Raw genomic sequence first — 24100 nt, 5'->3', positions numbered from 1 at the left:
TCTACATGTGTATTTCTATATCCTGTAAACATATCCATGAATACAGTAGAGCATACAAGGGGCAAAGTTATGAAAATTTCCTGGCCATAACCAAACACCTTGGTGGAATGAGTCACTGGGCCTGGGGGCTCAGGATCATAGCCTCAGGGGACATCAAGGTCAACTGACATAACATTGTCCACAAAGACAATGTTCTACATCCTACTTTGATGAGTAGCAACTGGGATCTTAAAAGCTCATGAGTGGCTATCTAAGGTGCAACTCTCCTCATCCAAAGCAAAGCAGAGTGAAGGAAAAGCTGGAAGAAAACAATTAGTTCAAAAGACTGATGGAACACATGAACCTCAACATCCACAACCCTGAGAGCAAATGGTGCACAGCTACCACTGCTGACTACTCTGAAAGGGATCCCAATAGGAGATCCTGAACAGAGTGGGAGAAAAATGTGCAACAAAACTCAGAATCATAAAAAAGACCAGGCTTACTGGTCTGATAGAGACTGGTGGAACCTCCAAGACTATAACGCTTAGACACACCTTCAAGCCTGAAATTGAACTCACCCCAGTAGTTCACCTTTCAGCCAAACAATAGACAAGCTTGTAACAGGAACAGTAACATCAGGCACATATGCACTCCTTAGAACAATCACGCAAATGAGATCAAAAGGGCATCATTTGCACAGGGATAAAGCTCAGGAGGCAGGAAGGGATAGGAAAGAAGGACAAAGGGAAATGGTGAACATAGGGAAGAAGTAGGAAGAGCGCTGTTACTTTACAGGGATTGTAATCAGTATTACAAAACATGTATGAATTGTTGATGGAAAATCAACTTGCTCTGTAAACTTCCACCCAAACCACAATAAAAAGTTACTAAAAAAAAAAAGCAGCAGCAGCACATGTGAATAGAATCAGGATGGAATATGAACCAAAGATGAAGACATCTTTACAGCAATAACTTAGAAGTCTCCAAACAAGATAATTGGACATATTTTAATATTATTAGCCATCATTAGGCCAAATATGAAATTGTTAACAATAAATTAAATGACCATTAAAAATGCCATTATTTTAAACAAGCATCAAAACTGCCCACTTCAATTTGAGCTTGTCTATACTGTGGCGTCACTAGTGATGTTGAGCATCTTGCACATTTGTTACAGCGAGCTCTTTGGGGTATGTGGGGAATATTCTCCATTTGCCCCTCTAGGTTCACTCTCCATCCTGCTCTGTGCTCTGGAATACCTCACTCATTGGAATTTGACCAAAGGAGAGGGCTGGCAGGAGATGGAAGAAAGGGAGAAGAATGGCATGGAGGTATTTACTTTCTTGGCTCCCTCCCTGCCAGGCGATGGGCCACAGTCACTGCATCCCTCATTACGGCCACAGCTTCTGGGGGCTGCCCTGTTCCATGGGCTGCTCAGGTTCCTATGACCACTCCTTCCTTTTGCCTTTTCTAGACCCACCAGCCATTCCTCAGAAGGAAGATGGGGGAATCCACTTCTGTAGTGATACTGCCTCAGAAACCCAAGGAGGGGTCCTATGAGTCAGGTCCAACTCGACGGCACATAACAACAACAACAACAGATTGGTAACAGCTCCCTCTCCTTTCAGTCCTGAGGTGCTTCACCATCCCTTGTTGGTTCACCTTCAATCCACATTTGAAAACAGTCCCTTCATTACATTATGGTAAACTATGCTCTGGTGGCGTAGTGCCTAAGGCATTTGACTTCTAACCAGAAGGTTGGCAATTCAAACCCACCAGCCACTTCTTGGAAAGAAGATTGGGCAACCTAGTTTCATAGTGATACAGTCTCAGAAACCAAAGGAGGGGTTGCTATGAGTTGGATCCGACTCGATGGCATTGAGTTTTTGTTTTGTTTTGTTTTTTTAATACCCTTTTGAAAGGTGATCTGGTGGCGTAATGTCTAAGGCATTTGACTGCTAACCAGAAGGTTGGTGGTTCAAGCCAACCAGCTACTCCACAGAAGGAAGACTGGGTAATCTACTTCTCTAAAGATTTACCACTTTGGAAACCCAAGGAGGGGTTTCTATGAGTTGGAATTGACTCAGTGGCAGTGAGTTTGGTTTATACCCTTTTCTTTTGAAAGGTCCCCGGGTGGCACAAACAGTTAAGTGTCAGGCTACTAACCAAAAGGCTGGCGGTTTGAACCCACTCAGAGGCACTTCAGAAGAAAAGGCCTGGTGACCTGCTTCTCAAAGGTCACAGCTATGAAAGCCCTATGAAGAGTTCACATGGGGCTTCCAGGAGTCAGAATGGAGTTGATGGCAAAGGATATAAATACCCTTTTGAATGTGCAATCTGTTTCCAAATGCTGTTTGATCAGGGTGTGAGGAAGGCTTTTTTGGTTGGTCCTGCCTCATCAAGGTGTAGGGCTTACTTGCAGGCTTATGATCTGGTCACTTGAGCTCTTCAAATGCAGCAAAGACCCCCAAAACAAAACAGAAAGTAAACACCTTCTGTTTCCCAGTCAGAATTGTCAATCTAGTGCAATAGCTGCTGCCTTTGCAGAACACCTGAATTCTATATTTCACTTGCCTTCCTGACCCCAAAGTACTCACCTGCTTCTCCCTAAATTTTCTGGTTTTCCTGACTCTCTAACTGTCTCCCTAACTGGGCCTATGGGCCTCACACCTCCTTCCTTTGAATTCCTGGCTTTAGCTCCTGCAGGATGTGCCCTGTGGTCACCAGTACGCCGTGTCCTGTTGCTGCCCAAGCCCTGGCTGGGTCACCCATTCCTTGCACTACATTACTTTTTGATTTGAGGACTTCTTTAACAAGGTAAAATGGGAGAATTAGTATAAAATTAAATTAGTGTAACTGCTGAGGTAAGCAGTAATATTAGGAAAATTTCTCATTGGCTATAATTAATGTGTCAGAAGAAAGAGGAAAGACTAAATTGTGACGAAATGTGCAGCAGCAGGAGGTAAATCTGGGCTTTATTACATCTACATGCAGGACTCACTGGGGCTTACTAAACACTATGCTCCAATTAAAAAAAAAAAAAAAAAAACTTATGAAAAGGACTAAAAAGAACTCCAAGAACTGAGAACTGAATGTGTGCTTGCATCATGTCATGTCCAGCTCATAGTAACCTCCTCCCTTGCCCTGCGATATCCCATCATGCAGGGCATGGCCCCACCAGGGCAGAGGGATTGTGATGGCAAATGAAGACATTAGGACCTGGGAACCCAAGAGTATACTGAGAGGAAATTGGGCCTCAAGAAACTAAAGTCTGCACTATCCCCACTCAAACACTCTCCAGCGACTGCCAGTCAACCTTGGAGGCTAAGCTTGATTTCATGAATGGAGATGGCAGGTTTCCCATAGAAAAGGAGAACTAAGATGGAGGCAGAGGTATGATTGTTGTTTTGTGCAGTCAAGTTGCTTCTGACTCACAGTGACCCTATACAATGGAGTAGAACCACCCATAGGTTTCCTAAGCTATCATTTTCAGAGGGGCAGATCACCAGGTCTTTTCCCCAGCAGAGCCACTGGTAGGCTGAAACCACCACCTTTTCAGTTAGCAGTCAAGTGCTTAACCATTGCCCCAACAGAGCTTCTTTAGAAGTATGATTAGTACTTCAAAACTATGCAATGCTAGCAGCAGTCCCACCTATTTCAGCTGGTTAACAGACAAGTCATTTAATTCAGATAAAGCAGTGGTTCTCAAAGTGTGATCCCAGATCAAGAGTACCAGTATCTCCTGGTAGCTTGTTAGAAATCTAAATTCTCAGGGCCCATGCAAGACCTACTGAATTAGAGATGCCAGAGGTGGGGCAGAGCAAGCTTAACAAGCCCTCCAGATGATTCTGATGCACTATAATTTGAGAAGAACCAATTTAGATAACAAACAAAAATGACTTTTTCTGAAATAGCTCTACTCCTCTGCCAAATAAAATCTCATTAATAATTTACCATTAGGTCAGAAAAATATCAACTTATTTTCCCTTTACACAGTCAACTCTGGATTATCCTCACTGATTCTGGAAAGCATGGTACAGATAATGTAGAAGTCATTTATCATTGGTTTAGGCACATGCTTTTGCAAGATATGTACTCTCTCTCCATTATGCTTTGCCTTCCAAACACTATGTCTGCCATAAATACGGGCTGAGTGAATAAATGAGCACAATGAGTGGAGGGGGAAGGGTAAATTGGTGATGCTTCCTATCACTATAAAATCACTGTAACAACCTCTTGTGCCTGAACCTACACAGGAGTAACCACAAGTTGACAATATTATCAACAAAGACTCTTCTGTACAACTGTCTGCCTAGCTCCCTAGTCCTCGATGCCTTCCAAGCATCCACAGCTGGTACAAGAAAAGAAGACTTGCAAGAATCCTTGATTCTTCCCAGGGAGAAGTTCAATCATCTCCTCTGAGGGTTTCTGAACAGGAATTACAAAACTGGCACAGTATCAGGAGTGAGCATTCTGCAAGATTTTCTTGTTGGAGTACTATTTATAAAAAGGCAAGCAAGAGGGAGACAAATTGCTAGGAAGCTGCATTTTTACAGCAAATGGGAGACAAATCTAAACTTCTTACCAGAAATGGAAACCCATGATATCACTGTACTGCATATGAATTATTAATATTTATCATTTTTTTTCTGCAAATTAAGTATTCAGGAAGGTTCCTGTTGACATCATGTTTGACATCATAATGCTTCATCATTCTAGATACTTAGTAAGGTGAATTAGTGCTAGAAAAAAGAGAGATCAAGCACACATTTTTTTGCACTCTTGTGAACACCAGACATCAGACACCAAGTGGATAATGAGAATACAGTTTATAATTGACATTCAAAGAGGAAAAACAAACAATTACAACCCACCACCACTGTAAGCAGGATCCTTGGCAAAGACTTTGCTTCTACACCTGAGTATTTTGGAAATGGGAGTGGGAGGTGGATGGCTACCAACTATTTCAAAAATCTTAAGGTAGTAAAATTCTCACTCTGAAAAGAAATGAAAGTGAAGTTTTTATAGAACTCTCTCATCCATGAAAGGATAAATATTTGAATTTTAAGATTGAAAATGATAATATGACACTGAGTCACAGGTCCTAAAAGGAGAAATTCTGTGCCAATAATTCTGTACGATTTGTGTAAATAGTATGGTAGCATAGTGCCTAAGGCACTTGACTGCTAACCAAAAGGCTGGCGGTTCAAACCCACTAGCCACTCCTGGGAAGGAGGGTTGGGCAATCTACTTCTGTAGCAATACTGCCTCGGAAACCCAAGGAGGAATCACTATGGGGGGGGGGGTGTCCGCTCGACAGCACGTAACAACAACAAAAAGCCTCAAATTTAATTTCAAATATAGTTTCTGAGATCTACCCAATGCAAACTAATGTTAAAACACTGATGCAACAGTTTTCTTTTCAACATACCTAGGAGCTCTGGTAGTGTAGTGCCTAAGGCATTTGACTGCTAACCAGAAGGCTGGGGGTTCAAACCCAACCAGCCACTCCTCGGAAGGAAGATGAGGCAATCTACTTCCATAGTGATACTGCCTCGGAAACCCAAGGAGGGGTCACTATGAGTCAGGTTCAACAGCACATAACATGACAGTAATGAGTTGGAATGAATTAAGTTCTTATTTGGGAACCTTGTGGATAAAACAAAGCAAGTTAAATTCCTACCCAGATCAAGTCTTTTAACACTTAATCCAAGTAGCAAAAAGATTTATACAAAGTTTATACTAGCTGGCTAATAACTGGGACTCATTTTCCCTCTAGTTTTAATTCTATTTGGTTTCTAAGTAGCCTCTTGAAAACTCAAGGCCGTCCATTCAGATCAGACTCATAGCGACCCTTCCTTAGGTTTCCAAGGTGATATCACCACGGAAGTAGATTGCCCTATCTTCCTGAGGAGTGGCTGGTGGGTTTGAACCACTAGCCTTCTGGTTAACAGTCAAATGCCTTAGGCACTCTTGAGGAAAGTATTAAAACATAGAGAATAGGCTCGTTCATTATTCTTTCTTTCTTTGGACAAACATGCAGTAGTTAGAGTTGCCAGGTATTAAACTGGGGTTCTTGTTAGGCTATCAAAACCAAAACCAAACTCACTGCCTTCGAGTGGGATCCGATTCATAACGACCCCTCCTTGGGTTTCTGAGGTATCACTAGGCAAGTAGATTGCCCAACCGTCCCTCCAAGGAGTGGTTGGTGGGTTTGAACTGCCAGTCTTCCAGTTAGCAATCAAACGCCTTAGGCACTACACTACCAGAGCTCCCATTATTTATTATTGTAATTTATTATAATAATGATGATGATTACCAGAGAACCACCACAACTACAAGTAAACATCAGGCAGGCTTCATGTTGCAAAATCAGATGCTGTTTAAAAATTTTAAGTTCATTATAAGAAGTTTTTGGTCTTTAAGACTGATGTCAGCCATCCTTTAACTACACTGCTGCAACCCCTCCCCATCAGCGCTGACTTCATTCAGAAGCCTCCTCACACTAGGCCGATTGTTGAACAACTTTCTCAGTTATTGTACATACAACTGTATCTTTGCCAAAGGACCAATGCAATGGCTCCTAGTAATCTACTGACTATGTGAAATCAGTGATTCTATCAAACATTAAGTGCCATGGAAATGCATTTTTTTTTTCCTCTGTACAATGGGATATGCCATTGTTATTGTGTTTGCTATTCCGAAAAAAAAAAAGCCCAGTGCCCAGATTTACACAATGAAAACACTCTTGGATTTAACAGCTACTACTTTGAGAACATACTGTGTTCTCTGTGAAAATAATCATTTTCCTTCTGTCATTAAGAAGTAACTAGCGAGTGCTTTGTTATTTGTTTTTCCATTTCCTCAAAATCTCCTTCCCGTGAAAGGTCAAAGACGAGCATAATCTTCATCTTCAGACACCTGCACTGCACTGGCAACCACTCTACCTCACTGTATAGCTCAGCTGGTCCTTCAAACTCATGGCCCAGGACTGTCAATTATGTCTAGGACCCAGCCAGCCCAGAGAAAAGCTAAAGTGACAACAGGTTCCACTCTGATACTCTCCCTCCATTCCCTTCCCACACCTCTCCTTAAAACACATGCAAACACCTTCACTCATTCACAAATCCCCACGCTCAGTTGCTGTGGCTGAGACGCCATCCAACCTGGCTGGTTTTCCCAGCTAAAAATCTGAACACAGGGCATTATCCGATTCTTGCACCGGTACTGCACCAGTCACCTACAAGGCATGCACATCCAGCCCCGGAGCTCTGATTTCATTCAACCGGACTCGCCACAGAACGATCTCATTCACACCCCCGCCTCTCCTGCATAAACCCAACCACAGCCGTCTTCCTCTCAATGAGAAATCGGCCAGCCCAGCTGCTTTCTACTGCGCTCCCTTTTCCATCTGGTCTCCTAGAATCAGCTTAGGTGGCTCCCCGCCTCCCTCCAGGGGTCTTTTACTGCTCACATTTTCTGGGCCCTAACCACCCTCACAAATGAAAAGTAAACTCCTCCTTAGTGACAACCTTCCCAAACCAGCCGCGTACAGCTAGCTACTCGACTCTACCAGAGCCCCCTACCCAAGTGAGGCCGGCCTGGACGGGGCGGGCGGCCCCCCTCCAGCCTGTGCGGGGTTTCGGCATTTACCTTGACGCTGGTGTAGCTGGTCTGGGTCTCGGCCTCCGCACTGCTGCAGCAGTGGCGCCTCCGGCCCCTGCAGGTGGTCGCGGCGGGGGCTGCGGAACCCGCGCTGCTGCCGCTGCCCAGCTCTGCTCGGGCCCTGCGGACGCGGGCGGCCCCGGGGGGTCCAGACGCGCAGCTGGAGGGGATGGCGTCGGCGGCGTCGGTCTGAACGAAAAGGCCGTGTAGGGGCGCCGTGGGGCCCTGCGACACGCCGGTGGTCTGGCGGGGCGAGTTTGACTCGTCCGAGTCCCGGCAATAGATCACGCCGCTCTGCGAGACGTGGATGCTGGGGGCGCAGCCCATGCCTCGGCCGGGCTCCCCTGCGCGCCCGCCCGCGCCCCCGGCCGCCCGGACTGAGCGAACCCGGTGCCACCTGCAGTGAGGCGGCGGCGCCCGAACTGCGCGCCCTCCGGCCTGTGTGGCTGCCGCTCCGTCGGGCTCACCGCGGCGCCCCCAACTAAGCCTCCGGGGGCCACGCGTGTCACCCCAACTTTCCCTTCTGGGCCATCTTCCTCCCCGAGCGGGGAAGCGCGCACACCCAGCGCCTCGCGCGCACCGGCGGCCGCCACCCTCCCTGCCGCGGCGCCCCAAACACGCTCCCCGCGCCTCCGCCTTCCCCTCCTCCCTCAGCTCGGTCCGCGCCGCCGCCCAACTCGACCTCGCCGGGCTCCTGCGCCCGCGGCCCGGGCGAGGGCGCACCGCCTGGCTGCCTGCCTGCACCTGCCTCCCTACTTTCAGTCGGTGCCTGTCTCCCTCCCTCCCCTTCTTCCTCCTCAGGTGCCTCTTGCTTCGCAGCCGCAGCCGCCGCCGCTCCGGCCCCTCTGCGCCCGTCAGCCCCGCCCGCCGCTCCCCGAGCGTGCCCGCCGCTCGGCTCGGCCCACAGACCCGGGGCCCCTCTGCGCAGCAGCAGGCGCCACGCCTTGGCGCCCTCTCCCCCTCCCCCGCTGTCTGGAGGCCGCGGCCCCCCAGCACCCCTTCCCCAGGCCGCCCTCCAGTGTCGCAGCCCCACTTCCCCTAGTCGCACACGCCCCTGGCCCGACCCTGAAGGGCTGTATAGCATGGGTGTTAATCTGCAGCACTGCAATTAGCCTGTAGCATTTCTTTTAACGTATCCTGAACAGAACACCGGGTCGGACGCGCCTTCCGAAATAGTAAGGAATCCCACAGCCAAGGCCCACCAATCTAATTTGCTAGCACAGAGTTAAGGAGAGACCTCACGCTTCCGTAGTACAGTCCTCTCCCTCCTCCCTCCGCCCTCACATGTACTCTGAAGGCTGAGCTGGATGGCAACCCAGCCTTTAGAAGACAATTCTATGTCTACTGTCATTTGGAGGAGCATCGCGTTCATGCCAAGGGTTGGGACGCTTTGCAGGGGAAGGATCCCTTCAAATAATCCCAAAATCAGAGGAAAGAATAGAAAGACGCTAGCTATTCAAGTGGTTCTTGGCTTTCTCTTCAGGGTTTTCATTTCTTCCTAGGTGTCACTCAATGGCGTCACTAGGGGGCTGGGGATAGGTTGACACCAAAATGACTGTCAATAAAATTTTTGTGCAGTGTTTCAGCAGAAATTTTTTGTTCTTTATAAACATATCCCTGTAGTTAGTTCTAACAACAAAAGCATTTTTCATAAACCCAATTTACATGTGTCCATATACCTATAAGGCTAAAACTCCATGCTAATTGCCTTCTAACGCAATCTGGTCAGAGATGGTCAGAGCAGAGATGATCAGAGCTTTCATCAGCGTTTTTGTCTGCATGCTACAAGCTGTTGTTTTTGTTGCTGCTGGTTTTTATAGTGGCTGATTTTGTCAACTTTTTGGTGTTTTAGTTGGGAACCTATACAATAACTTCAACAATGGAGTAGTAATTAAACGAAAGGGAGAAAAAAAATTTAAAGGCTTCTGCTCAGTTACTAATAATGTTATAACTAATAATGTTGTAATTCAATGTCGAAAGATTTCACAAAGCAATTTTGTTAGTATTCATATAATCTAAGAAATACTATATTTAAGCAATTTACAACTATATTTATCACATAGTATTCTATGATTTAAATTGATAATAAACATTAGTAAGGATTCTACATGGTCTGGTATGGGAGGAGGCCCACGGGGGGGTGTGACACCATGAGTTACAGCACTGGGTGACACGAACCCTAGTGATGTCATCGGTGTCACTAAATTTTCACCCTGACTTCTACTCCATTGTAACTTCCACTGTAAATTGTAATTCCTCACACTCTGCCCTGGGACAATCAAAAATACCCTCCCTTAGTGAGGCTAAGCTAACACAGGGAGAATAAGATTACCTTCAGAAGCAAGGCTGATTTTTATCCTTCCCCTGATACGAATCTGGGCTACACCACTGCCCATTCATTCACTGGTTCCTTCAGTATTTCCTGCCTGCTGCCACAATGGTACAGGGGAGATAAAGAGATGGGCTAAGAAAGGACTCTATCTAGAACTACTTTTAAGGGTGAGGACAAAAGCACTAGGAGTCATGATGCAAAGAAGTATCCAATTTGAAATAATTTCTTGGATTCTTTCCCTCCTTTCTCTCCCTATTCTAACTACTTAGAGTGATTAAATTAAAACTTCAAATGACTGCTTCTAACCTTCACAGAGAGGAACAGTCCAACCTTTTTCTCCTACCTTTGTTTCTCAGTTTATACAGCACTCCCACTTCTCTCTCTCCCCACCCCTCTTTTGATGACATGAAAAAGTCCATTTCCAGTTATGCCAGAAAAATTCTACACTATATTTTCTAATGAACAGGCAGATTGCTCATAAAATTTCTGTCACAGATTAGGTACCCCTAGAAGTAGATTCTGAAATGGTGCTTAGCAGGTAGGAGATTTATTAGAAAGTGCTCTTATAATCAATGGGAGCTCTGGTGGCATAGTGCCTAAGGCATTGACTGATAACCAGAAGGCTGATGGTTCAAACCCACCAGCCACTCCTCAGAAGGAAGATTTGGCACTCTGCTTCGGTAGTGATATCGCCTTGGAAACCCAAGGAGGAGTCACTATGAGTCGAATTAACTTGATGGAAGTGAGTTTGTTTTTTTTTGGGACGGAAGTAGGATTGCCCAACCTTCCTTCCGAGGAGTGGCTGGTGGGTTTGAACCGCCAGCCTTCTGGTTAGCAGTCAAGTGTCTTAGCCACTATGCTACCAGAGCTCCCTGCTAGGACAGGCCTTTATACCTTACATGATCTGTCATTACATGCAGGCCAGCTCAATGACGTTGAACAAGGTGGCTCTCTTCAGCTAAGGCAAACCCCTTATGAGACTGACAGCTGAGCAGGCCACATTGTGTTGACAGCACTCCCACCAACTGGGGGAAGAAGTGCTTCCCGAAGGGGGACCTTACATTATATCTTACACCACAATTCCCTACCAAGCTACCAGGAGCCCTGTTTCCTTGCCCCAAACCGTGACTACAGGAACACCCATTAAATGATCGAGGCTGAGATATGATGACATTCATTCATTACCTATCCTAAGCCTGACAGTTGTCATCTGCTCTACTTCCAAGAGACCACTCAGGACCTGGGCAAACAACATCAGAGTTTAAATTACAAAAGCACTAGTCTCCATTAAGGAGCTCTGGTGGTGTAGTGCCTAAGGCATTTGGCTGCTAACCAGAAGGCTGGTGGTTGAAACCCACGAGCCACTGTGTGGAAGGAAGTCTGGGCAATCTACTTCTGTAAAGATTTACTGCCTTGGAAACCCAAAGGGGGTCGCTATGAGTCAGTGAGCTTGGTTTCTTTTTGTTTGTTTGTTTAGTCTCCATTCCATTCTGATATAATGTTAAAGTCAGGAGTTAATCATTCCTAATGTTTATCTGGATGGTGAAAACCATTAAGCACTGGACTACTGCCTGAAAGCACTGGACTGACTGCTGACATTTAAACCCATTAAGAGGTGCCTTGGAAGACAGGCCTGGTGATCTGCTTCTGAAAGGGCGTAGCCTTGAAAACACCATGGAGCACAGTTCTGCTCTGCACACGTTTGGGGGTTATGAGTCGGAATTGACTCAACGGCAAGCAACAACAGCGAATCTATGATTCTCTTATATACCCATTTCAGTCATTATCCTTCATGAAGCTTCCAAAGGCAAACTTAACATTTTGAAATTTAGAGCTGTGCTAATTTTCATGCCACATGTCTACTATTTCAGAGTTTTCTCTAAGAATGTGGTTACTCTGATGAAAACCACCCAGAGAAGAAAAATGATCAGTCATTCTCTGAGGCTTGGAAGGGAAGACAAATTACAACCAATCTTCTTGTGGAGAACATTAGGGGCTGAATCATAAGGTACAAACCACCCAGAAACAAATTTAGGTTGAACTCTGTATTTTTAAAAATGATTAAGCTTTGAGAGAGTAGATAACTTCAAGGTAGCTACTGAATATCACAGGGCCCTTTTGGTACGCTAATTGAACACTTCGTATTGGAACCAGGGCCTTTCACTGAATATGATTTCTCCATGGAAATAGGAGATAGAAGGAGGAATGCTCTAGGTATAAATTTGTCCTCCCATTTCCAAAGCAGCCAATAGTTTCAATACCTTTCTCAGACACAGTTTCCACTGCCAATTCTGGCTTAGTGAAAGGAAAAAATAGTATATCCCTATAATCTCCACCAAGTGTTCTCAGTGGGAATGTGTAACGTACTCCCATTGCTGGCACAGATCTGGTCACTGGAACAGATGCAGAAGTGTGGAAGTAGATGAGAAATGGTTTTACTGAAATTCGCTCTCCAGCCTGGTTTTGTGGCCTGAGTTCTTGCTTGTGTGATGCGATTTCTGGACCATTTCCTATGATACTACTTCAGGGTATTCCAAGATGACAGCAAAGTCTACAAGCTCAGACACTGCAGATGAAATTTAGTCCCAAGTTACAGAATAAGAGACACACACACATACATACAAACACCAATGTTATTTAAAAAAAAAAAATTTGCTGCAGCCAATGACCTAGAAACAAATCACAAGCAAGCAAACTAAATAAAAAATTCGTTGAAAAACTAATCTTGAAATATGTCCTGGGTCAGCTGAACAGCTTATATGTTTTATACTAATGCCAAATAGGTACATCAGACTTATGACCCAGAGACACGGCAAGATCTTTGGAAGTCCCTTCCAATTTTAAAATGGTGTGACTCTTCTGGAATTCCTCTAACAAAGCAGAAAATGTGATTAAAACATTTTGAATGATTCTTATCAGAAAGGTTAAAACAATAGTAGTTTTCTGATTGATCTTTAGATAACCAAGCATTTAATCAACCAATCAACCTTACAGATCTTCTAGGTTCAAACTACGTTCCTAATAGTGGAGCTTATTGGAAATCCAACCACTGGATAAGTGAAATGATACAGTTTATTAGGCAGCCCGGTACAGCACAAGGTACACTGAACTCAGAATTAGGAGGGTGAATCTGAAACCTAGTTCTGCCTCTTATGGCTATATAACCTCAGCCAAGGCACTTAACCTCTGGGCCTCAATTTCCTTGATAATCTCTGAAGTCTTAAAAATTACTGACATTCCAGGATACTATGAATGTTTCGTTTCCTTTTATTACATTATTTTTAATTGAGAACTGTGGAATTTTTGAACTGAAAGAGTAGTCCTAGACCTGGCTGCACATCAGAACCACCCTGAGGAATTTGTCAAGAACAGCACAGTTCCTTACTCCCATCCCAGGAGTTGGATTCATGGGTCAAGCAAGGGTGGATTCAGCATCTGCCCTTTCAAAGAAGGTGAGTCCAGAGTAGCCTGCCCACAGCCTCCTTTGGGGAACTAGAATAAAAGTCCAAGACCTTTCAAGAGCCTACGTGATCTGGCCCCTGCCCAACCTGCTCTGACCTCTCCCTTCCCTCTCCCCTTCACTCGCTGCGCCAGCCACACTGGCCTCCATGCTGTTTCTCTAGCACACCTAACACTATTAGCCAAGAGCTGTTTCCTCTGCCTGTTGTGCTGCTCCTTAGATAATTGCATGGTTAACTTCCTCTCTTCCTTTAAATTTCTGCTCAAATGTCACCTACTCAATGACGTCTGTCCCAGTCCATTTAAAATTGCAACCCACATCCCTCTATTGTCTCTCTGCCACTCCTAATTCCCCTTGTTGTTGTGTGCCCTCACATGGATTCCAACTCATAGCAACCCCATGTCACAGAGCAGAACTGCCCCATAGGGTTTTGTTGCCTGTAATCTTTACAGGAGCAGCTAGACAAACCTTGCTTCTATAGGGCCACTGGATGGGTTCAAACTGCCAACCTTTAGGTTAGCAGCCGAGCACTTAACTGTTGAGCCACCAGGACTCCTTTCTAATGTCCCTGATTGCTCTACTTTTCTTTTTCAATAGCACTTATCACTTTCCAACTTATTATAAAATTAACTCACTTGTTATCATATTTATTGTCTTTCTTCCCCTGCTAGAATATAGGCTCTATGAGGGCAGGAATTTTTTGGTTTCTTATTAACTGATGTATCTCAAACTTCTAAAACATACTTGGCATACAGTAGGTGCTTGGGATACAGTAGGTGCTCAAATATTTGTTGAATGAGTTAAAGAAGTCTTTGTTCTCATGTCTTTCTCTTTTGCCTTTCTCTTCTCTTAGCTATTATAATCCCAAATTGAAGTTTTTATGATTTGGTGCTGTTTTGGCTGAGTACACTTTTATGTTCTCTGTTTTCAGTTTTAAATCAGTGAATTCTTCTGAGCTGTTAATCCTTTTTTAGTGACATATGTCCAAAAAATACAAGAGAGTAGAAGAGTAGTTTAAACAAACAAAAACCAAACTCCTGCCGTCGAGTCAGATCCGATTCATAGCAACTCCTCCTTGGGTTTCTGAGGCAGTATTGCTATGGAAGTAGATCACCCAATCTTCCTTCCAAGAAGTGGCTGGTGGGTTTGAACCCCCAGCCTTCTGGTTAGCAGTCAAATGCCTTAGGCACTACACCACCAGAGCTCCTGGTTTAAACAAAGGTGTTCATAATAATGATATCGGAGATAATCCAAACATTAAACACTTATTTTGTTGTTGTCAGCTATTGTTCAGTCTGCTATGACTCATAGCAACCCTGTGTACAACAGAACGAAACATTGCCTGGTCCTGCGTCATTCTCATAATCCTTGCTGTGCTTCAGTCCATTGTTGCAGCCACTGTGTCAATCCAGCTCGTTGAGAGTCTTCCTCTTTATCACTGACCTTCTACTTCACCAGCCATGATATCCTTTTCCAGGGACTGGTCCCTTCTGACAATATGACCAAAATAGGTGAGACTGAGCCTGGCTAGTGGCTAAGGCACTTGACTGCTAACCAGAAGGCTGGTGGTTCAAACCCACTAGCCACTCCTCAGAAGGAAGATGGGGCAATCTACTTCCATAGTGCTACTGCCTTGGAAACCCAAGGAGTCGCTATGAGTTCGGTCTGACTCGACGGCACATAACAACAAACAACAAGAAGGAACATTTCAGCTGCATTTCTTCCAGAACAGATTTGTTTGTTTTTCTAACAGTCCATGGTATTTTCAGTATTCTTTGCCAACACCACAATTCAAAGGCATCAACGCTTCGTCAGTCTTCTTTATTCATTGTTCAGCTTTCACATGCACGTGAGGCTATTGAGGATGCCATGGCTTGGGTTAGGTGCTCCTTAGTCTTCAAAGTGACATCTTTGCTCCTCAACACTTTAAAGAGGTCTTTTGCAGCAGATTTGCCCAGTGCAATATGACATCTGGTTTCTTGACTGCTGTATCCATGGGTGTTGACTATGTTTCCAAGAAAAATGAAACTGACAACTTCAATCTTTTCTCCAATTATGTTGCTTATTGGTCCAGTTTTGATGATTTTTGTCTTTTATATGATGAGGTGTAATACATACTAAAGACTACAGTCTTTGATCTTCATCAGTAAGTGCTTCAAGTCAATAAGTGCTTCACTTTCAGAAAGTAAGGTTGTGTCATCTGCATATCACAGGTTGTTAATGAATCTTCCTCCAATCCTGATGCCATGTTTTTCTTCATATAGTCCATCTTCTCAGATTATTTGCTCAGCATACAGATTAAATAAGTATGGTGAAAGGATAGGACATGATGCATACCCTTCCTGATTTTAAACCATGCAGTATCCCTTGTTCTGTTCCAACAACTGCCTCTTGGTCTATGTACAGGTTCCTTAAAAGCACAATTAAGTGTTCTGAAATTGCCATTTTTTGCAATGTTATCCATAATTTATTATGATCCACACAACCAATGCCTTTGCATAGTCAAGGAAACACAGGTAAACATCTTTTTGCTATTCTTTGCTTTCAGGCAAGATTCTTCTGATATCAGCAATGATATTCCCTGTTATATGTTCTCTTCTGAATCCAACTTGAATTTCTGGAAGTTCCCTGTTAATATACTGCTGTAACTACTTTAAATTGTTTTCAGTAAAATTTTACTTACATGTGATATTAATGATATTGTTCGGTAATTTCCACATTCTGTTGGATCACCTTTCTTTGGAATGGGCACAAATATGGATCTCTTCCAGTTAATTGTATTTATTTGTTGAAACATCTCAATGGGTAGTCTGTCAATTCCTGAAGACTTGTTAAACAGTTAGGAAATGGCTAAAGAAACTACACTAATATCAGAATATCATTATTTACCTGTGTATAAATGAAAATGTTGGGTTAAAAAACAATACATATCTACTGATGATAACTATGGAAAATATATGTATATATGCTGGGGTTCATAAGTGAATACCAAAACCAAACTAAATGCACTGCCATGGAGTCAGATCTGGCTCATAGTGACACTTCCCTGAGTTTCTGAGGCAGTATCACTATGGAAGTAGATTGTCCAACCTTCCTTTCGAGGAGTGGCTGGTGGGTTTGAACTGCCAGCCTTCTGGTTAACAGTCAAATGCCTTACACACTACACCACCAGAGCTCCTTCATAAGTGAATATAAAGTAATATAGACAAGAAATTATAAATCAACATATTCTTTTTTTCTGAAAAACTATTTCATTGTATACAAAAACAATGTAAATGAGGACTTCTAGCATGAAGGAGGAATAGGCAGACAAACTACTCAGACCCTCTACAGCAAAAGAAATGATAAACTAATTGAAACAGATACAGAGGATAATGCTGGAACCCTGAGCTTCAAAGGGAAGGATAAAAAAAAAGTGCATTAAATATCAAGTAGTAGAAGATATTGAATGAAAACAGTGAATAAGGAGAATAAGGCTCTTGACTGGCCTGACAGCATGGCCCTTTTGAATATTTACAAGCAGTGATCTGATTAGGGCAGCAACCTGACAACTGGCTCCACTCACCAAGGATTGCACAGACAACCACACTGGTGGCTAGCAACCAGAAAACAACTGTGCTCAAACATCCCAACCACATCTGCACCTCCTTCAGCCCTACCCACTGAGTGAGGGCTACCATCTGCTTCTGTACCAACTGATCAACAATATACAACAACCCATGCCAACCCAACCTACCCTCAACTGTTCTACACTAACATACAACAGAGATTTGAGGACACAGTCTCATCTTCTATCACACCAACCAGGAGGCAGGTGGTGAGCACCTAAGTGCTGTCAAACTAGCAATAGAGTAGCACACTGGCCCCACTTGCTTGGATATATCAAAATAAAATAATGCCAAAAAATAAAAAAATAAACCTGGGCAAATCACCCCAACATACAATCACTAAATAAATATAAATATGACACCATGATGTCTCAGAGACAACTGACAATCCCAGCTCACACAAAGAAGTAAGATAAATTAGTATAAGGACAGAATATAGAGCTAGAAAACCTCCCTGAAGAAGAAGTGGCATTGGAACTACCTGATAAGGAATTTTTTTAAAAAAATTATATTTAGGTACCTTCAATGTATTTAGAGATGAAGGAAAACACTGACAAAATCAAAGAAAACATTGACAAAATTAAGGAAACCATAGACAAAACTCTAGAATAATTTAGAAAAATACAAAAACAAACTGACTAAATAAATGAAAAATTAGAAACCATAGAAAAACAGCAAAGAGAAATACAGATTAATACTAAGATTGAAAGGGCAAAGGAGTAGAACTGAATCAATGGAAGACAAAATTAGTGAGATTTAAGGCAAATCTCTCAATACAACTTTGTTAATCAGGAAAAAAAAAGAAGGATAAAATCTAAGTGGGACACCATCAAGAGGAATAACTTATGTGTGATTAGAATCACAGAAAAAGGAAGAGACAAATAAAACCACAGAGAAAACTGTCAAAGATTTGTTTGAGGAAAATTTTCCTAATATTATGAAAGATGAGATGATATACATTCAAGAAGTTCAATGAATCCCAAACAGAATAAACCCCAAAAGAAAATCACCAGGACATATCATAATTAAACTTTCCCAAACCAAAGAAAAAGAAAGAATCCTAAATAGCATAGGAAAAATGAACAGTCAGCTACAAAGGGCAACTGATAAGATTAAGCTCTGACTTCTCAGCAGAAACTGTGCAAGCAAGGAAGCATTGGGATGACATATACCCTGAAAGAAAAAAAAATTGTCACTCAAGAATTATATACCCAGCTAAATTATCCCTCAAATATTATGGCAAAAGTAGGACATTTCTAGATGAACAGAAATTAAGGGATTTTGTAAAATCCAGATCAATCTTGCAAGAGATGCTAAAGAGAGTCCTTCAGACAGAGAACCAACAATAGCAGATAACAACCTGTGATTAAAATAAACTTCCAAGATCTAAAACAGGGAACTAGACACATAAATTTGTAAATGAGGACAACCACAAGCAAAAAGAGGCAATAAATGGTGTAGTTATAAAACTTCCAAATGGAGAGGAAGTCAAAATGATTTCATGATAGAACAGACTGTTTTAAACTTGAGAAGAAAATAAGAAAACATAGCGTAACCTCAAAGAAAATTAATAATCCTTCTCATGAAACTAAAAAGGAGGAAATGCACAAATATTTACCAAATACTAAAACAATAGCAAAAGTCTACAAAAACAATAACAAAAGATTACAGGCTGCAGTATGATTACACCTCAACATAAAGAAAATTAAAATTCTCACAACTGGACCAATAAGCAGCATCACAATAAATGGTGAAAAGACTGAAGTTGTTAAAGACTTCATATTACTTGGTTCTACAATTAATACCAATGGAAGCAGCAGTCAAGAAGTCAGACAATGTATCGCACTGGGCAAATCTGCTGCAAAGGACCTCTTTATAGTGCTGAAGAGCAAAGATGTCTCTTTGAAGATTAAGATGCATCTAACCCAAGCCATGGTGTTTTCAATTGCCTCATATGCATGTGAAAACTGGACAATGAACAAGGAAGACTGAAGAAGAGGTGATGCTTTTGAGTTGTGGTGTTGGGGAAGGATACTGAAAGTACCATCGACTGCCGAAAGAACTAACAGAGCTGTTCTGGAAGAAGTGCAACCGGAATGCTCCTTGGAAGTGAGAATTGCCAGATTTCATCTAATCTACTTTGATCATGTTGTCAGAAGGGACCATTGCCTGAAGAAGGCTATCATGCTTGGTAAAGTGGAGGATCAGCAAAAAAAGGGGAAGGCCCTCAAGGAGATGGATTGACACAGCAGGTGAAACAATGGGCTCAGGTATAACCAGGATTGTGATGCTGTGCAGGACTGGGCATTGTTTTGTTCTGCTGTACACAGGGTTGCTGTGAGTTGGAGCCAATCCAATGGCACCTAACCCCCGGCAAAATAAAATAAAATAAAATAAAATCCACAATAGCAGCAAAGGAAATGATACAAAACATTAATAAACAAAATAAGCTCAGCACAGAAAATTATACAGAACAAAGAAATCAGCATCACCAGAACATAGAAAAGGATGGAATTTTCCCAAATTCATTTCATGAAGTAAGCATAACTCTATTACCAAAACCAGGCAAAGACACCTCTAAAAAGGAAAATTATGTACCAATATCCCTCATGCATATAGACACAAAAATCTTCAACAAAATCCTAGCTAGTAGATCCAACACTATAACAAAAAAAAAATAATAATACACCATGACCAAATGGGATTTGTACAGATTTGCACAGATGGTTCAACATTAGAAAAACAATCAACATAATTCATCACATAAACAAAATAAAAGCAATATACCAAAAGTGGGTGGCTAGTACAATATTACTAAGGAAATGGAAGACATGCAGAAAGGTAAATACTATTACACACCCAATATTACATTATCAGTAATAACAAACTTTAGTCTATCAGTGGATAGATAGGAAGATAGGCAAGGTGATCAGTGTTTTCGTTACTTTGTACTGCTCTAACAGAAAATACCACAAAGGGGTAGCTTTAACAAACAGGAGTTTTCCTCTTATAGTTTTGGAGGCTGTTTAGGTTACCTAGTGCCACTCTGACAGGAAGATACCACAGATAGGATGGCTTGAACAAACAGGAGTTTATTCCCTTACAGTTTGGAGGCTTTAACTCCAAGTTCAAAGTGCCAGGCTCTAGGGGCTGCGTGAAAGCCCCTCGACTTTGGGCTTCAGCTCTGCTTCCTGCTCCTGGTCCACTGAAGCTGCAGGCTTTCTTCACTCAGGCAGCTGCTGGCTGCTGAGGCTGACAAACTCAAGGTTGACAAGTAAAAAGGAACAATCCCAAAGTTACCAAACCACACAGCAAGCCATTAATTCAAGTCCATTGAAAGTCATAAGATTGGTATAGCATGACAGGCTGCTGAATGAAGACTCAGCTATATGCAGGGTTCAAGTGTGCCAAAAAGCTAGAGACTATTCCCAAAGTTGCTTCTTATATATGGGAAGCAGATCACATCCCTAAAGCAGCTACTCAGCTGCTTGTGATAGATCCCACCATAGAGTTGATTGCTAGTCTCATCCTGGGGAATAACTACAACCAGCTGCCCAGCCACTCAACCAAGCCTAGCCAAGTTGACACACAACCTTAACTACCACAGAGGCTAAAATTCTGAGTCCACAGTGCCAAGCTCTAGGGGCTGGTTGAAAGCCTCTCAACCTTGAGCTTCAGCTCTACCTCTTGCTCCTGGCCCACTGGAGCTAGAGGTGCCTCTTCACTCAGGCAGCTGCTTGCTGCTGAGGCTAACAAGCCCAAGATCAACAAAATAGCACACCCCCAATATTACCAAACAACATCACAAGCCACTTGTTCAAGTCCAGAGACAGTCCCAAGATTGACAGGATACATGGCAGACTGCTAAATGAAGACTCAGGTACATACAGGGTCCAATGGGCCAAAAAACTGCAGAGACTTTTCTCAGAACTTCTTCTTGTATACTAGAAGCACACCCCATCCCTAAGGTAGCTACCCAGCTATTCCAGTGATTCCACTATGGAGTTGATTACCAATCTCATCATGAGAAATTACTACTTCCAGCTGCCCAGCCACTGAAAACCCGGCCCAGTCAAGCTGACACATATCCTTAACTACCACAATCAGGTATGGCTAAGTGAATGGGAATATACCTATGACCATATATAGGTTTGGCAGATGATATTTCTACATTCATATCTGTACATGCTATTAAAATGCCCATATATATAATAGAACTAACAGAGGCCAAAGCTATGATAACTTTTAGCCACAACCAAACACTTTGAGGAACTGAATCATTGGGCCTGTAGGCTTAGGACTGTTGTCACAGGTGACATCCAGCTCAGCTGGCATAATACAGTATACCAAAACATTGTTCTACATCCTACTTTGGTGAGTTGTGACTGGAGTCTTTAAAGCTTGCAAGAGCCATCTAAGATGCAACTATTGGTGTCTCCTCATCTGGAGCAAAGAAGAGGGAAGAAAATCAAAGACACATGGAAATGATTAGTCTAAGGGATCAATGGATCATGGAACCTCAGCCTACATGACCCTGAGACCAGAAGAACTAGATGATGCCTGGCTGTCACTGACAAACACTTGGAAAGGGATCAAAATTAGAGATCCTTGATAGAGTTGGAGAAAAATGTGGAACAAAATTAAAAATAAATAAATAAATAAAACTCCACAAGAATTACTGGTCTGGTGGAGACTGGTAATACCCCAGAGACTATGGCCCCTGGTCACCCTTTGGACTGGAATTGAATCATTCTCATGGTTTAACTTTCAGCCAAACAACAGACAGGTCTACAAGGTGAACGATTATACCAGAGAGGTGAACTCCTTAGAACAATCAACCATGGGAGATCAGAATGGCAGCATTTGCACAGGGAGACAGCTCAGAAGGCAGGAATGCAAAGGAAAGAAGGATACAGGGAGGAAGTGGTAAGAGAGCTGTTACATCATGGGGATTGCAATCAATATCACAAAACAAAATATTTATTAACTATTGAATTTGCTCTGTAAACTTTCACCCAAATCACAAGAAAAGCTTAAATAAATAAATAACATGCAAAAGAGCAAGCATAATATTTTCTAATTCTCTTCTCAAAAAATATGTTTAGCTAAATATGTTTTCTTTTAGGGAGTTTCACTGATATTTTTTCCTTCACATAGATGGTAGAAGATGGAAAAATTAAAGAAGGGAGAGAATCAGAGATAGATAGAGGCAGAGAAAGAGAAATTAGTGTATATACATTTACAAAAGAAATGTTATACAGAGAGATACAAAGGCACAGACAGGTAAAAAGAAAGTGAGAGACATGGTGAAATATTCTCACCAAATAGGTTTACAGATAAAGTGCTTCTAAGAGCGTAAAAATACATTGTATTTTAAACTATAAGTGCATCACTTCCTGGACCTTCCACCACAGGCCAAAATATCACAGGATAGTTTTCTCAAGCCAGTTGTAGAAAACACAAACAGAGAAGACGCAGGAAGGGATTCAGCCAATATCTGACTTACTCAGGTCAACATCCTCAAACACAGAATCCACTGTGCACTGGGCTCTGAGTCTGTGGAATACAAAAGTGATATGACATTCCTTTTAACAAGAACACCACAAGGAGGAATGGGATCAGCCTCTGTGAGGGACTCCAGAATATCCTTACCACACACCTTTAGAATTCTCCTGGACCCAAATACTCAGCTTAGGAGAGATGGAGCATTCTTTTCCAAAAGTCTTGTAAATACATTTCACAAAAGTATAAGGCATAAAAGGATATACAACTGAAACACAAGACATAGTCCTACTCTAAAGAAGCTTATAAAGCAATCAGAGACAGGTAATGTACAAAGAAGAAATGACAAAGCATAATATGTGAGTTTCGAGGTACAAGAGCCAAAAAAAGTGGTACTATCAATTCTTTAATTGTAGTTGTGGCAACTGGGGAATGTGAGCTGGATCTTAGCCTGGAGAACTTTTCAAGCAAGGGAAACAGCAGGAACAAAGGCCCAGAGGCAGAACTAAACTCAATGGATCCAGAAGACAGTGAACAGAGAGTGTCTCCTGGGGTAGTGTGGTGTAGTAAATTACATAGTGTAGCTTTTCTAGCCATAAGTCTTTGTAAACTCCTTGGTAGAGTTTGCCATGAGCAACTGAGTACCTCCTGATTGTTAAAGTTATCCACCTGGGGTATTTCTGTTGGGAGTGGCAGGAAGCAATCTTCTAGTAAGTTCGCTCTCTCTCAGGTGTATAGAACTCTGATGTTGGGATTGGTGAGTTTGGTCACTCTGCCAGGCTCAGAAGGTGCCCTCCTAGAGGCAGAAGGAATCTCTCTCTGACTGCTGGCTTAGAAAGACGTGCTTCTGAGAAAAAGGCGCTCCTGAGACACGAGAGACACATGCTGCTGAGAGAGAGACTGCGGCTGCTAAGTGAGACGGCTGGCTGTGAGAGACTGAGTGCATCTCTGAACTTTAATTGTAGCCTGTTGCTTCCCTAATAAACCCCATAATCTGTGAGTTCTTTGTGGCCACTGCAGTGAATTATCGAACTCAGCAGAGAGGTGGTGGGTTCTGCGGGAGGAATAGTTGGTGTCAGGGTTGGTGAAAGGGCTGGAGGGAGGCAGCATGTGTGGTCTCACAGGAATAGGCCTTGGGCTACTGATGGTGATTCTGTCTTCCTCTTGTGGGGTTAGAGGAGGTCAGAAGATGGGGCCTCACTGTCCCTTTGACAGGTAGGAATGATAAAGTTTGAAGAGGAAGAAAGAGACAGAAGGAAGACCCTGATGATTAGATGAATGTAATTTCCTATATCCAGTAGAAGTTACTGGAGGTTCTGCCACTCTCAAGGAAATTCCTCATATGAAAATCTAGATTTAGAGAACAAATCTGTTATCTTACAAAAGAAATTTTTGTTTGCCAAATGATTAAATGTTGTCCTTTCAACAGTAGGCTGCATCGCTTCATAAATACTTTTATGTAGCACTTTGGCTTGGGTACAAATTATTAATTCATGCCCATTTTTCTTAACACATACAATACATAAAGTGAGGCACATTTGTCTTATTTCT

General features: G+C 42.7%; 1 protein-coding gene across 1 annotated transcript in view; it reads right to left on the bottom strand.

Moving 5' to 3' along the window:
- The window catches only part of PDE8B (phosphodiesterase 8B), a 464520-nt gene extending 456546 nt beyond the window's left edge, over positions 1-7974 (bottom strand). Inside the window, exon 1 of the mRNA XM_042781328.1 lies at positions 7636-7974. Within this exon, the coding sequence (XP_042637262.1) occupies positions 7636-7974 (339 nt within the window). The remainder of the gene's footprint in view (positions 1-7635) is intronic.
- Between the last annotated feature and the right edge of the window lie 16126 nt (positions 7975-24100).

The sequence above is a fragment of the Orycteropus afer genome, unplaced genomic scaffold (assembly GCF_000298275.1).
Source record: "Orycteropus afer afer isolate SDZICR_OR568_19922 unplaced genomic scaffold, OryAfe1.0 scaffold00107, whole genome shotgun sequence".
NCBI lineage: Eukaryota > Metazoa > Chordata > Mammalia > Tubulidentata > Orycteropodidae > Orycteropus > Orycteropus afer.
This window is presented reverse-complemented; position numbering and strand designations above follow the sequence as displayed.